Here is a 16,330-nt window from a genome sequence, read left to right as displayed (position 1 = left end):
CTATATGTAGGGTGGTCTTGTGGCACATGTATCCAATCATTAATTGAGACCAGGTGTGGCACCTAGTAGTAGGCCTCTATATTGGGAAAGGCTGTCCCACCATTATAAGTTTTTCTCTGCAGGGTCTTTAAAGCTATCAGCAGGTGTCCACCCTGCCACAGGAGGGATCGCACGACTTTCTCAATGTGTGTGAATGTGTGCCCTGGGAGTGGGAAGTATGTATTTTGTAGGACATATAGTAGTTGAGGTAAGGTAATCATCTTATAAAGGGCTGCATGCCCCAACAGCGCTAGCTGCAGATCTTAACACCTCTCAATATCTGTCTGGAAGTTGGACACTACCTTTTAAAGGTTGTGCCGATAGCACCTTTCTTGAATGGGAATTATGAAGATGCCCAGGTATTTAAAACATTGAAGGGCTACCTCCAGACTTCCTGCATGAAGGGGTAGGGGGGGGAATTTTTGCATTTGCCCCAGAGCGAATATCATGAATTTGTCCCAATTTATTTTGTAACCGGAATGCCGGATGTATTCTTCCACAACGTGTAATAGTGTAGGGAAGGTGGTCTGAGGCTAGGTAATATGAGGATATCATCATCATAGAGTGATATTTTTCTTCATTGTTGTCTGCCCAGTGGCACAAAAGCCATGGGCATTGGGATGCATCCTAACCTGGCACACCAGAGGCTCTACTATAGGGGCAAAGAGGAGAGGGGAGAGAAGACTGTCTTGTTGGGTCCCCCAGCAGATGGGAAATTCTGATGACAACACCCCATTAATATGGATTGCCACCTTTGGATCCCGATAAAGAAACGATATCCAATGTCTAAATTTCAGTCCAAATCTGAATTTAATTAGCGTGAAGTCTAGGAAGGCCCAATGATCCGCGTTGAGCACTTTTTCAGCATCCAAGGACAAAAAGACATGTGGAGCGGGTTGGTGTTTGACCTCTCACATCCAGTTGTGGGTATGGCTCAGATTTAGGTGGGTAGAGCAAGCCAGCATGAACCCCGACTGATATTTGTGGTATAAGGGCTATTATGACCTGTAGCAATTGTGTTGCCAATACCGTAGCTAGCATTTTGATCTCTATTTTCATGAGCGATATTGGGTGGTAAAAGGCACACCTATCCCGTAGTTTGCCCTCTTTGTGGATGACTGTAATGGTGGCAGCACGGAGGTTCGAGGCGGTGTGCCAGTCTGGTTTATCTCAGTAAAAAGATTCAACAAATGGAGATCAAGGATGTCAAGGTACAGTTTCAAGAGCTCAGCAGATATGCCGTTGGGTCCTGGGGTTTTACCCGTCGTGATTTTAGAGACCGCCTCTTCTACCTTTGCAAGGGTAAGGTCTCTCTCTAGGGCCTTGAACCTCAGTATGTCCCAACACCAGGGTCAGAATATAATTTAAATATTGAGTACTGACTGCTTGGTCACTTAATAGGCGTGCCTCATAAAAGGCTCTATAATCAGTGGCAAAGACCTGCACTATCTGGGCATCTGTGGCGTAGGAGGTTCCTTCTATGTCTCGGATCTCACTGACCCATCTGGCCTCTGTTTCTCTTTTACTAATCCAGGCAAAAAGTTTCCCGGCTTTGTCACCGACTTCATACAGTCGTTGCAAGGTCACCAGTCTTTGCTGTCTAGCTTTGTCATCTGCCAAGTCACGATATTCCATACGCAGGGCCCCCAGTTGCCGTAACAGTAGGGGGTCAAGATGGAGGATCGGTTGTTCTAGGCGCTCCAGCTCTGCCATCTCTCACCTCTTCCTCCGGGCCACCAGGTTCTGTGTCCTGTCCCTTAGAATGGTTTTGTATGTTTTCCATATTGTGATTTTCATTTTGACCGAGTCCTTGTTCTCTTAAAAAAAGAGATCAGTATCTGCCCAAAGGCACCTGTCCATATCTCCATTTAGAAGTTCCCCTGCATTCAGTTTCCACCCCCTACCCGGCACTCTGGATTTTGTACCTAGTTGAAATAGAAGTGGCAAGTGGTTAGACAACCCACTTGCATGGTATTCTGCCCTGGCCATCTCCCCCACTTCTCCCTCCGGGACAAAGACATAGGGGGTCATTCTGACCCCCGCCGGCGGCGGATGCCGCCGGCCTGGCAGGTACCGCCAGAAGACCGTACCGGGGTCAAAAGACCGCGGCAGTCATTCTGAGTTTCCCGCTGGGCGGGCGGGCGACCGCCAGAAGGCCGCCCGCCCGCCCAGCGGGAAACCCCCTTCCACGAGGATGCCGGCTCCGAATGGAGCCGGCGGAGTGGAAGGGGTGCGACGGGTGCAGTTGCACCCGTCGTGATTTTCAGTGTCTGCCAGGCAGACACTGAAAATCTATGTGGGGCCCTGTTAGGGGGCCCCTGCACTGCCCATGCCAGTGGCATGGGCACTGCAGGGGCCCCCAGGGGCCCCACAACACCCGTTCCCGCCAGCCAGGTTCTGGCGGTGAAAACCACCAGAACCAGGCTGGCGGGAAGGGGGTCTGAATCCCCATGGCGGCGCTGCTTGCAGCGCCGCTGTGGAGGATTCCCTGGGGCAGCGGGAAGCCGGCGGGAAACCGCCGGCTTCCCTTTTCTGACTGCGGCTTTACCGCCGCGGTCAGAATGCCCCCGGAAGCACTGCAAGCCTGTTGGCGGTGCTTCCGCGGTCGGGTCAGAATGGCCCCCATAGTCTATCTAGGAGTAAACCTTATGGGCCCCTGAAAAATAAGAATACTGATGGGTGTGGGGATGCTAGTATCTCTGAATGTCGGATAGCCCCAGTGTCTTTGCAAAGTGGGCCAATGGGGAATGTCGGACAGCCCCAGTGTCTCTGCAAAGCAGTCCAATGAGGTGCCCTGTGTGGATCCCACCAGAGTATTAGATCCATCTAACAATGGGAACATCAGATTGTTAAAGTCCTTTCCTAAAATATAAAGCGAGCATGGGGACTTCAACAGGATATCTACCACTTTGGCCAATTTGGGGACCTCAAGACAGGAAGGTGCATAAACACAAATAAATGTAAGCTTGCACCTGGCCCACATACCCTAATTCCTACATATCTACTGTGTGGGTTGGTCCACCACTTCTTGACCATGAAGGGGGGAGATTTTTTGATCAGTTTTGCCATGCCCCTATAGCCCGTAGTGTAGCCAGAGTGGGCCAACGTCACATATGATCCCCTCCCCAAAAAATGACATTGGGATCCTTGGAGATGTGTCTCTTGCAATACGACTATGTCTGGCTTCAAGTGTTTAATATTGGTCGCTACCAACCCACATTTAATTTTGTTGCCTAACCCATTGACATTAAACACTAGTACAGTGAATCAGTGGGTGGTATCAGTGGCTGTCACAGCTATTGTGAAGTTGTTTTGGTGTCCTGCCCCTCACTGACTGCCTCCCATGATCCATGTTTCACCTCACCTGCACCTGCCCTCCAAGGACCACCACCACAACTCAGAGAACCAGAGAAACAACTCCCCACTGTAACTAACCCCACTCCCCGCCCCCACAACCTCCAGGGCACCCTAAAGGGCTTCAACACATAGTACCTGTGCACAAGAAGATACGGAGAGGTCTGTGACCCAACCCTTGAAAACATAAAATATTATTGAACACCAAATCTCATAGAGAAAAAAGGAAGGAGAAGAAAAGACAAAAGAGGGAAACAAAAGCCACAGAGCCAAGCTTTATGTGCTGGCAAATTCCTAAAACGCTGGAATCGATTTCCCTCTCTCAAAGAGGGGGGGGGGGTTGTATATCATACTTGCTTCTAGTCACTGTCCGGACCGCCATCTATAGGACTACAATTCAGGGATTTGCGTGTTCAGGATCTAAATTGTGGATCTGCAACAGTTCATTCTGTTTCACCATGTCTACCTACAAGGCTGTGATTTCTGCCACAACAGGGTGCAAACGTTCCACCTCTGAGGATGAGTGTCCTTCTCTGGACCTCAATGGGTGCAATGTGGACCGCGTATGCCACCTGTGTTTCTTTGGGGCAAGATTGTTGTCTGTCCTCCTTTGTCTCTTAGGGCTGTCCGTGGGTATAGGGTGCCCGCTCCGGATGGTGTTGGTCTATGGTTCTACCTCCATCGCCGTTGTTAACTGGTCTTTGGTCCAGCCCTGGGTTCTCTAGATAGTTGCTGCCTGGGTCTCACATCTAGCCACAGCATAGATATGGGATGTTCCTCCAACCAGTGGCATGCCTCCTCAGGTGTCTGGAAGAAGAAGGGCCTACCTTGATACAAAACCTTTAGTTTAGCGGAGAATAACAATATGTATTGAAGTTGGAGGGCATGTAGTTTGGTTTTTACTGAGTCAAATGTGCAGCGCTGACGTTGGACCTCCCTACTGTAGTCTGGTAATACCATGATTTTGGCATTATCATGGTGTAAGTCTCCCTTAAGACGGAACTCAGGAAGGATCATGTCTCTGTCCAAAAAATGCAGAAATTTTTCTATTATAGGGCGAGGCGGGACTCCGGGGATGGAGGTTTTCACACTGAGGGCCCTGAGCACCCTTTCTTCTACAAATCATGTACAGAACTTATCATAAGGGAATGTAGTCAGCAGCCCTCTATCCCCCCGGGAATCCAATGAAGCAGAGATTATTTCTGTGTGCTCGATTTTCCGTGTCCTCTAGGCGCCATATGATGTCCACATTAGTCTTGCGGGTTGCCTCTGTTCTCCTCTGAAGGTTATGCACCACAACCTTCACGTCCGAGAGTCTAGTCTCGGCTGTCTTCACCCTCTCCGTTACATTCCGTAAGTCTTGGCGCAAGAAGGAAACTTTAGCACACACCTCCCCTATCTTGCCCTCAATAGCCTCCCGAAAAGATTGCATTGCCTGGAGGAGGGTTGCATTGCTTGGTATGGGGGTGGTGTCGACATTTTGCTCTGGCAGATGGGCCACAATCCTTGTGTATCCGTCCATTTGTCCCTTTGTGATTATTTGGCCTGTTTGTCCTTCGCCATGTTCTCCGGTGTCTTCCAGTTGACTTGGGCCAGTGATTTGTCACCTGTATCTCAAGGAGTGGTACCCCTCAGCAGGTGACCTCCCGAAACTCTGTTTGAGCCTCCTCCTCTATCGTATCATATGTCACATTGACCTCAGACCACTGACACCTTACCAGGTGGCACCACAGCTAACTCAGGCACAGCTCACCAGCTGTCTTCCCACTGCTCTAGCCACAGGGGCACTTAGCCAGCGTCACAGGTCCAGGCACCCTGGATCGCCACGGCCCTAACCTCTGAGCAACAGTTTTAGGGTTATAGACAGGGCCCTCCGTGTTATTCAAAAGGGAAAATGTCCTTCTAACCGTCTCAGAGACAGACGGGCGCACTGACCATGCTGCATGGCACCGGCCCACCAGCAACAGTGGCCACTGTACTCAGCAGGGCTCTTCGGTCAAGGTTTCTCACCATGTCAGGGCCACCAGGAGTTGCTTACTCACTGTGCATTCTCTGATTCATTCAGGCTCTGTGGCAACATGTGGCACTTCAGGCGGAAGGGGAAGTCTCCATGCTCCTCCGATGAAATCCCTCACCTCCTGTCCTCCTCTCAGGATCTGCTCAGCAGGGCCCAGCCACTTGCCCCCAACGCACAGGCCGTGCCACTGCTGTGACCCTGTGGCTTTTCTCATGTTGCAGGCCCCCACTTGGGGAAATCAGGCCTGGCACCTCCAGACACAACAATCCGCAAGAGCTGCCCCAGCACACAGCTCCGCCAGGCACCCACTGCGTATTCATTGTTTGCTGGTGCCAGCCCCTCTCCGGGGAGCTACGGTGCCCGCATCAGTTCCCTCCTCTGACACGTTGTCTCCCTGCTGCACCCGTACAGTCCCTTGTTCAGCCCGACGTATCACCAGGGGAAGAAAGTAGGTGCGGCGCTGCCGATCCAGAAAGTCCCCGGGGGCAGTGCTTGAAATGGAAAAATGAAAATGCAGGTACTCTGTTCCAGAGTACCTGCTTGTTTCCGAGAAGTGCCGGTACTCTCCAATTAAAAGTATTACGTTTTTCCTGAGATGTGCCGGTACTCTCCCTCTCAAAATAAAAAAGTGCCGGTACTCAGTACCGGACAGTACCGGCCCATTTAAAGCTCTGCCCGGGGGTGGGTTCGGGGGGTCTCCCCAGCTATCTGTAATGTAGAGTGGGCAGGGCCAGGGCCCAGGGGTCTTTCAGTTGGCGCGCACCATCATCTTGCACCGTTTTAGCTGGGCCGAATTCCATCATCATTCAGGGTCCTTTGCCAGTGGGTCAGGGGGCAGGAACAGGCCCTCGTTATCGCCACACTGGCATTTGGGTCTTCTAGGTTGCTGTGAATATCCCTCACGTATGCAGGATTAGTGTCAGATTCGTTATCGACGGCCGGAACTCATGGAGGTTGCAACTATTTGGCCATGTTGCTGGCCCCACCCACCCTACAAGCATATTTTCAAGTAGGCATTTCAATCTCAAATACAATTGGATTTTAGGGAGAGTTTTGACTCTGCCATTTTATGAAATAGCTATTGGCATGGTCCTTTATTCTACTTTTGAAGACACAGGGGGTCATTCTGACCCCGGCGGGCGGCGGGAGCCACCCGCCTGGAGGGAACCGCCGAATGACCGCACCGCGGTCAAAAGACCGGGCCGGCCATTCTGGCTTTCCCGCTGGGCTGGCGGGCGACCGCCAGAAGGCCGCCCGCCGGCCCAGCGGGAAACCCCCCTCAACAACTCCGCCGGCTCTGAATGGAGCCGGCGGAGTTGTAGGGGTGCGACGGGTGCAGTGGCACCCGTCGCGATTTTCAGTGTCTGCAAAGCAGACACTGAAAATCATTATGGGGCCCTGTTCGGTAAAAACCGCCAGGAACAGGATGGCGGGAAGGGGAGGATTCCCTGGGCCAGGGGTAAACCGGCGGAAAACCGCCGGTTCCCCTTTTCTGACCGCGGCTTTACTGCCGCGGTCAGAATGGCCCAGGAAGCACCGCCAGCCTGTTGGCGGTGCTTCCTCTGCCCTCTGCCCTGGCGGTTTCAAACCGCCAGGGTCAGAATGAGGACCATAATGTGATGTGGCAGATTATTGTCAGAGATTGGTTCTGAGTTCATACACTATAAATCCAACAATTTGCGTTGTTCTCACAGGATACCCTGGGATCCTTCCATGTGCTGTGCTTACACCCTTTATTCATGTGGCACAGTTGTGCATTAAAGGTGATAATTGGGTAGCAGTGAATCCCTGGAGGGAATTGCATCCGTCACTAAGGGATATGTGTAATACATTTAAATCCAACTAATACTCTCCATCGTGGTCATATATAATATTCTTGTGATTCTGACTCTGATTCTCACAGCTCTTTTTCAAACATACGTAAGGGTGGTGAGTTGTGCTGCCTGTCATAAATACAATCTAATTGCCTTACATTTGAGCATTGCACCGATAACACAAATAATAACTGGGATGCCATTTGGGGGATTGGCATATGCCAGCTGCTTGATGGTTTATCTGGCTGAATTCATCATTTAGAGTTTGGTGGAGTCAGGGATTCTGCCCTGCCAAACTCATCGTTCTTCTTGCATTTGTTTGGGAGACACCAGGTTTACACAGGTAGGACATCAGCTAACTTCTCTGACATATGCCACTAACCTGTTGGTTGGTCCAAAACTGGGCCTGGAGCTCATATTAACTGTTGCACTGCTCTACTTAAGGCAAGGCAGCCATTGATAGATTCCCCTGCTCAGGGCAGTCATGTTACAGGGCAGGGATATCAAACCCTGATGCTGGCTCCAAGTAAGAAAAATACCTGCACATTAGTGGCATTGTTTTCGTTTTCAAGAACCAAGCTCCTGCTTTGGCAATTTGTTTCTTGAAAACAAAGCACATTTGCTGGGCAGACACATAACGCATGCCACCCACCTTTTAAACTTCACTGTCTTCAAAAGATCCACCACACCAGCATCTCTAATGAAGCCACAGTTATACACCCATCCCTGGTGCAGATCTATTGATATGGTGGTCAGTCCTCCACCAGGGGAGCAATGATTATACCCTCTTGACCTCGCAGAACAGTGAGCTGCGTGCAGGATCTAAATGACTGTGTGCAATAAAGAGCCACAATTAGAGTCTGGTGTTCGGTCAATAAGGTACTGCCCACCAGACTTAAAGAGCCCTGATGCCTTGGGGGATCTATAACCATAGCGAGCCACCCTGGTTATTTTGCCTACTCAGCAAATGCCACGTGTCGTCATTGATCGAAACAGCTTATTATAAATAATATCTGTGTTTATGTCAGTCAATGTGCTAATATCTACTGTTTTCCACTATTGTTGATTCTTCATGCTGTCTCCATGTAAAAAATGATCAGTGCTAGACTTGCAAAAGATCAGCTTGGACTATACCCATTTCTTCTTATTTTTGCAAGTAACATTATTTTTGTTTTTCTTCTCTAGTGTCTAGGCCCCAGAGCTCTCCTGAAGATTTGAAAGTATTGATGAGCACTGTAAACCACCTAAATGAGAGCTTTCGTGATGCTCAAATCAAACTGATGCAGATGTCCTTCAAAGGTGATAACATGGAGTACATATGGAAACTGCAGGACCTGTTTCAGAACCATTCGGACACACTGCTTCACCTGACAGAGTCACTGCAGAGACTGGAGGAGGTTGTCCAGGCCCTTCAGGTCCAGTCTAGCAGCACTGACGCAACCGTATCCAGACTGGTCGACAGCCTGAACCAGCTGAGTGACTCCCACCAGCTAGAGACCTACCGCCTGTCTCTGGATGCGAACAGTAGCAGGGTCACGCTGAACCACCACGACAACCTCTTGATGCAGATAAGCACACAGGTAGAAGGACTGACTGAACAGATGATCGACGTTCATGCAACCCTCATTGCAGTAAACAGAACTGTCTCTTATGACGTAGGCATCCACCACACCAGGATCCAAGATCTCCAGATCATGATATCGAATGCCAGTGAGGATGCCCGGCAGATGAGGTTGTTGCATATTACTTTGGAACAGCAGCTGAAGCATGAAATGTCCATTCTAAATCTGGTGACAGAAGACCTCCAACTAAAGGACTGGGAACACTCCACAGCCCTGAAGAACATCTCTATACTACAGGGTAAGCCCTTTGTTCTGAAGAAAACTATATGGACTTGTGAGTTGAACAAAAGCATTTTTCTAAAACATGTTTGTTCGTCGAACACAATCAAATTATGGAGAAATGTATTGATTTGTTACAGACCTGTATAACTCCTGGGCCTGAAGCAATTGATTTCTTAAATTCTCAGTTGAGACTTAATATTGTCTGGGGAAATTCTCAGCCCTTCAGCAAGGTAGAAGCAATGACAAGTTCAGTGGGAGGGGCCAACACATTCCATCTTAGTCAGTTGAGAGAGTTTTGTTTCACACCTCTATGTATCTCAATGTCTACATGAGCTTCCAAACCGCGTAGCCAGACCAGGAAGAAGGAAGTGATAAGCCTTTTTTTATTTTTAAATCTCTTCTCAGAGTCTATTAGGGTCCAGGGCATAATCTGCATAGGTGAAGAGACCCAAGGCCCAGACACTTATGCGCAATACAAAATCCACTCTCTCTTTGAACTATTTGTTTTTCATTTTTCCTCATCATGTTCTTAAACACTGGAAGTTTTTTAAAATAAAATGGTGTATTTCCCCGTGGTAATAATACGATTATTCAATTACGTGCTGCAGTGTTTCCCATTGTTTCACAAGTGAACACGTTCTTGAGTATTAAAAGATACTTTTTTGTAACTTTCACTCCTTCATTTCATCTGTGAATATTTGAATGTTTGTGGTTAAATATGAAGGAACCAAACTGGGAGGCCTCTACATTTTGACAGAGTGATTTCAGCCAGTCATATTGTTTGGTTTCTGCAACGCCCATACTCATTGGGAAATTCTGCCAATCAGAAAGCATCTTTCCTTTCATCAAGTTTTCCTGATGCTTCCAAACATCTGCTTGATGTGTAGATACTCCCTGCATGCACTACGTCCACTTTCATTTTGATTTATAACTTAAAAACAGCAGCACGAAAGTGCTTGAACCATATAAAGGTAATAAAAGGCACTTACCACAACGAACAGGAACATTTTGGTGTAATTCTAATTTTTGTTACACAGAACGGAAACTGTCATGTTAAATGTAAGAAAATAACTATTTGTTTGAGGCTGCCGTTTAATTTTATACCTGACCCTCACAATACTGTATCAAATTTGACCATTGAAAGGTCCCAATTGTGCTTGGAGTTTTTCCAAACTTTTCTACGAATTGTTGAAGTAAGGAAAGCCCAACATTATTACGACTTAAAAATTTAATTTTCCTATGAAGTATTTTGTCAGCCCTAAGTAAAAAGGGTCAAATGATGCATCTGCAATATATGTGAAGTTTTTTTCATTTTAGCATCTTGCAAATGTTAAGTAATAAGTTGTTGACACAATAAAGAATTGCATTCTTCAGACACAGTCTATGTAGACAGTCTTTCTCCGATAGCTTATGTTTACAAAAATTGTGGCTCATCTTCGCAGATATGGCGTTTTCAGGAAAGGTTTTGCAAGACTGCAATCTTCCTGGACATTTTCCATTTATTGGCAAGGGAGCTGGATCTTTTTTTCTTAGATTTTAACCGTTCTTCTTTTTCTGTATCATATTATTAACCTGTTGCTAGAGAGATAGGTTAGACATTTCCCTTCACACCTTCCTGCAATATTGGAGTTTCACCTATTTCACCTATTTAATCTTCAGAGAATAAAGACGTATTCATTAGTGCTACATGATTAAATGCACAGTAGCACGTGATTAAGAGGCGAAAAGAGTGGATAATTTAGTGTTCTGCTGTAACCATAAAATTAAAAACACAGTTACAATAATTATTATAAAAACACAAGTCCAGAGCATGTAAAGTTAGAGAACAATAAAACACATGCATGTATACGTACACACATCCAAAGAGAGGAAATATTGTTAGCTGCTTAGCATGCAGCATTTAATGTGCAGATAGCTTCCATATAATGGGGGTCATTCCGACCCTGGCGGTCCAAGACCGCCAGGGCCGGGGGCTACAGAAGCACCGCCAACAGGCTGGCGGTGCTTCAATGCCCATTCTGACCGCGGCGTTAAAGCCGCGGTCAGAAAAGGGAATCTGGCGGTTTCCCGCCGGATTTCCCCTGCTTGGGCAGAACCTCCATGGCGGTGCTGCAAGCAGCGCCGCCATGGAGATTCCGACCCCCTTCCCACCATCCTGTTCCTGGCGGTTTTTACCGCCAGGAACAGGATGGCGGGAACGGGTGTCGTGGGGCCCCTGGGGGCCCCTGCACTGCCCATGCCACTGGCATGGGCAGTGCAGGGGCCCCCTAACAGGGCCCCATAAAGATTTTCACTGTCTGCTTAGCAGACAGTGAAAATCGCGACGGGTCCAACTGCACCCGTCGCACACCTGCAACTCCGGCGGCTCCATTCGGAGCCGGCTTCATTGTTGCAGGGCCTTTCCCGCTGGGCCGGCGGGCGCTCCTTTGGCGGGCGCCCGCCGGCCCAGCGGGAAAGCCAGAATGGCATCCGCGGTCTTCTGACCGCGGAGCAGCCATTTGGCGGTGACCGCATGTCGGGCGGCGACCGCCGTCCGCCGCGGTCAGAATGACCGCCAATGTCTCTATGCTTTCTTCTTCACCAGTAGGCACAAAGACCATATAAATCGGTGAGTGATGTAATAATCAGGATGGCATCTGTTCTGCAGCATAGTGTGAGTGCATCGAACAGCCATTTTCAACCTCCCTAATGGGTTTAAGTGCAAAAAGTATACCTCTCCAGCTGCAAACACTAGAAGTTTTACCTGCATGGTGTTTGTCCCACTTTGCTTCATGAGCCCTAGTTGGAAGGGTCCCTAGTCTGAATTGTATATTTAGGGAACAGAGTGCTCAGGCCGCAGCTGATCAAGGCAAGACACACACGCAAGAGGCTTCAAAGCAGGGTAGCTTGACGCTGGCCTGCCAACTCACACGGTGCCACAGCGTGACACACTAAATCGGCTCCCATCACACGGTCACTCGGTGAGGAGCCTATATCACACGATGGCAGGAAAAACGAGCTTAAAACCGCTATAAAGAGTGACTTTCAGCTTGTTTTCGGAGGCTTTGAACTGCCGAGGTCCATCAATGGGTGTGTAAACACCCCAGGATATTGACAGCAGCCTCAGTCAGCTTTTTGTTTTTGGCCGAAGAGGGAGTTTGGGGGTAGGGTAGAAGCAAAAGTGTCACTAGGTACTTCTTGGCAGAAGGCCACCCCCCTCCTCACACGGTATTCCATTTAAGTTGGCAGGTCTGTAGATGTTAAAAGGCCTATGCTGCTTAAGTTGACTATTGCGCTAGATTTATGTAACCAATTTATCTCCTTGACAACCCTGTGGTGTCAGGTCCAGTAAGAGCAGGAGTATCCTATGAATGGGTAAGAGTCTTATCTGCGAGCAAGTCCTTCCCATGCTTTGCCTGGCAACTTCCATCAGCTCCTTTTAGGGAAACCACTTCTAGAAATGCTCTTAGATATGAGCTTGCAAAATGGTTCCTATTCAATCGGACCCAACATAATACTGAGTATAAAGCAATAATATCTGTGATGGGTTTTATACTAAGCTCCAGAAACAAAGAAATTAAAGGTGTTCCAGTGCCCAACTTTAACAGAGTGCATAGGAACTTAGAACCAGGTGTAAGTAGGGATACGTTTGTGATTACCAAATAGCAATTTTGTGTGATTTGTTATTTGGTAATTGCAAACACCCATGCCCAAAAGTGTGCTTTACACTTCCTGTGATACCCAGTGGGTTGCAAATAGTCATTCCTCATTTATATTCTTGAGGTAGGCCTTTCTTTCCAACCCATTGAGAATCAGAAAAATCCTGGGGATGGTGGCCTGCTGGGGTCAGCAGACCATCATGCCTGTGGTTGCTTTTCAATAAAGCAGTTTTGTTTTTGAAATGAAGCCCATTATCCTTAAAGGAACATGGGATGCTTTTCAAAAAGAAAAATGAAAGTTTTATTTTTTTATTGTTTAAGAGTGGGACTACTGCCTGCTCTTAAAAATGCTTTTACAGACATTCTCAAAGGGGTCTTTTGGGACCCTTTCCCATTTGTGAATGGATTACCACCTATTTGGAGTACGTGGTAAAATGTGAATGTTTATAGACCACATTTCATTCACAAAACATTCACACATACCACTGTGATTTTTTAAAGGGAAGGGATTCCCTAAACATGCCCCTTCCTAATATCAACTTGGAAACCCAATTTGTGATTCTGTAATAGGTTACTGAATCGCAAGGGCTTTATACATTAAAAAATGCTTTTTAGCATAGCCAGAGGCCTGATTCTGTGAATCGGGCCATTTGTGACCTCAAAAAAGGTTTGTACATCTGGCCCTTATTCTCTATTACCTGTAGTTCTTTCACTTTACCATAGCGCCAGATCTTAGCCTCATAGAATGCTCCACAACTATCCTTTGACTCTCTACATGCAGGGTTACGGTTAGCAGCTGGCTGCTAACTTTGTTTGTGAACCTCAGCACTGCATTTGAGGGTTGCTTTAGAATATCAGGAGCTCTTTCAGTGTGTGAGCACCAGTTGAGGTTAAGGTGAAACTGAAAAGGCAGCTAGTCAGAGTAGCTCACTCGCTCAAGCAGCAGCTCAGCCACAGAAAAAAGCTACTTAGCTACATTACCTTGCAGAAACTTGCACATTTGTCCTCCATTTTATGCATTAAACTGTCAGAGACATTACAACTGCATCATTTTGTGTGCAATAAAATTGTCTCTTTGATGCCAAGCTACTTCGCAACATCACGATTGGAGCCCATCTAATATGTGTCCTGTTGGCCTGTAATTTGCTAGGTCCCTACGGCTACTTTTTTTATGTATTAGAACTATGATAGCCGACCACCAAGATGAAGGAATGGCATGTGATTTCAGTGCAGCGTTGTAAACCTGTGATCCGTGCCCAAAAATTGGAATCTGCTTGATAGAAATCTTTGAGGATTCCATCTGGACCAGATTCTTTGTTAGCATTCTGGCCATTAATGGCTCTCACTACCTCAATAGTACAAGCAGGTGTCTCCTTATACAAGCACACATTTGAAACAGTTGGTTGCTCTGCTTAACAGGTTTTAGAATACAGTTTTTGAATCTGGGATATCCAGGCATTTGCTCCAATATTTCATTCAATCTTATTTATGTCTCCCCATTTAATAGCTGAAGAACACCATCCCTCAGAATATTTTCATGTCTTTAACTTTTACAGCATCATGGATCTCACTCCATAGACTGGTTTGACCATCTAATTTTTTCTAAGGACGTAGTTTTTATAATTTCTCCTTAGTTCTCGGAAATGGCTGTCTGTGCCGCCAAATCGTCCTTTACCCAGCGTAAGTGCAAGCTCCTGTGTTTTCCTCCCAGCATTCTGTGTAAAACTAGTCTGCGTGTGCGGGCTCCTTCCCCTGGGCAGATTTGTAGCTGACCATAAGGCTGGGACCTTATCAACCACCATCTGACCCAAGAACTACTACTTCCTTGCCCTGATTAGATCCTAGTATTAATTCCAAGTTGCAATGATATTTTCAATTTGAAAGAGAATATTGATGTGATAGGTCTCCCAGGTACATGGTAATGCCCTTCTATTTGTGCTTGCTATCATGATTGTTGAGCCTATTAAAATTTGGGCCTTCAGGGGCAGAATAGTGAATTGGCAACATGGCCATAATGGGATCATGATTGATATCTGGTGTTTTTATTGCCTTGCTTGCTTCTGTGATATGTGCTTAATCTTTCTGTGCATTTCAAGCTCTTTGGGTTTAAAGGGCTAGCTGTAATTCCAACACTTAAGCCACTACAGTCTTGTCACTAGTGGAACACACTGTGTCTGCACTACTGCCACTAAGTCTTCTTTCTCCCCATGTATCCCCATCTGCTCCTTAAGACCGTTAAATGCTTTTATTGTGAGTTCACCTAGCTTGATACATTTCCTACTTCCTGTGTCAGAGAAGCAAGAGACCCATGACTGGCGCTGACAGTATATAGGTGCAGTCAGTCAGTCAGCTTTTCCATCCCTGTTCCTAAAATATTCTGTGCATTGTCAGAATTTGTTTACTCTTCTGGAAATGTGCCTTTCCAGCAGGGTCACCCCAGATTTCTGTCTTATTTTGCTGAACCCATTTCTGTTTACATTAGCACTCTGCTCTCTTAACTCACGCTAACCAGTGGTAAGGGGCTTTTGCTCCCCCTTTTAAACACATAAAGACTGGTATATATCTAATTAGCACATCAAATTTACTGACAAATCCCTAGCATATGCTACTACAAGTACCAAAGGCTTGTAAATCAAAGGGACCCCGCCTTTACCAGCAAATGGCCACTCTAGCCATGTGGAGAAAAAGCTGGCCATGCAGGAAGCAGCTACAGCAAGAATCTTGGAGGAAAAAAAGTTCACCCCGGAGGAAAAGAAAATGGTGCTGGCTCATGAGGTGAGCCAGGAAGAATTGGACATGAAAGCCAGGAGGGTCTTACATAGTCCTGGGAAGTTAGTGGCAGTGACACAGAGGTGCCTAGAGGAGATAAAAGGTCCACATCCTCAAAGAACTGGTGCCTAATTTTGCGGTGGGGTATTACACTGACAAATGGATTGAGGCTTATGAGATAGCCTTGTGCATGCACAGAGTCCCAGGAGAAGATTGACGGCCTATTCTCTGGAAGAATAGTCCAGTCCCCAAGAAGGATACCCTACTTTTTCTAGATAAAGCTGACAAGATGAGATATGCCCCCATGAAAGAGGCCATTGTTGTCAAATTTGGTCTTACTCCAGCGAAATAGCTGCAAACTGTCTGACCGGTCCTCGAGGGGTTTTGTGTACTACTGCTGTATGGTACTAGATGGTTGGGTGAAGGGCAGCAAAGTAAGTGACTATACTGGGCTGTACAACCTATTCATGAGAGAGCACATTTTTAGTAACTGCTTAACCGAGTTGCTGATTGATTCAAAGTTCACTGTGTCTAGAGAGCTTGCAAATGATGCTGACCTCTGGGTTAGTATCAAGGTTTCAAAGAAGGTATCTGGGAGCAACCCCAAGAAAGGTGATTCAGGTCACCCCCAGCGAGATTGAGGGGGAGGACCAGTGTAAAACAGACAAGTTATGAAAAAGGCCCCATAGTAACGTGGGGCAAAATGGTTCCGAGGCCCCCTCTGAGAATTGGGGTGGAAGACTGTGATGAGTGGCAATCCACGGCACACTTTTTCCAGCCGAGCTACTTTGATTGTTTCAGTTGGGGCATAAGCAGGGGCTACCCATCTGAACCAGGAAAACACACCTGGTGGGA

General features: G+C 47.2%; 1 protein-coding gene across 1 annotated transcript in view; it reads left to right on the top strand.

The window, feature by feature from the left end:
• Nucleotides 1-16,330, top strand: part of SCARA5 (scavenger receptor class A member 5) — a 1,183,581-nt gene that overhangs the window by 440,671 nt on the left and 726,580 nt on the right. The window contains exon 4 of the mRNA XM_069233727.1: nt 8,410-9,084. Within this exon, the coding sequence (XP_069089828.1) occupies nt 8,410-9,084 (675 nt within the window). The remainder of the gene's footprint in view (nt 1-8,409; nt 9,085-16,330) is intronic.

This window comes from Pleurodeles waltl, chromosome 5 (genome assembly GCF_031143425.1).
Source record: "Pleurodeles waltl isolate 20211129_DDA chromosome 5, aPleWal1.hap1.20221129, whole genome shotgun sequence".
NCBI classification, from domain to species: Eukaryota; Metazoa; Chordata; class Amphibia; order Caudata; family Salamandridae; genus Pleurodeles; species Pleurodeles waltl.
Note: the sequence above shows the minus strand (reverse complement) of the source record. Positions and strands in the feature narration are given on the sequence as shown.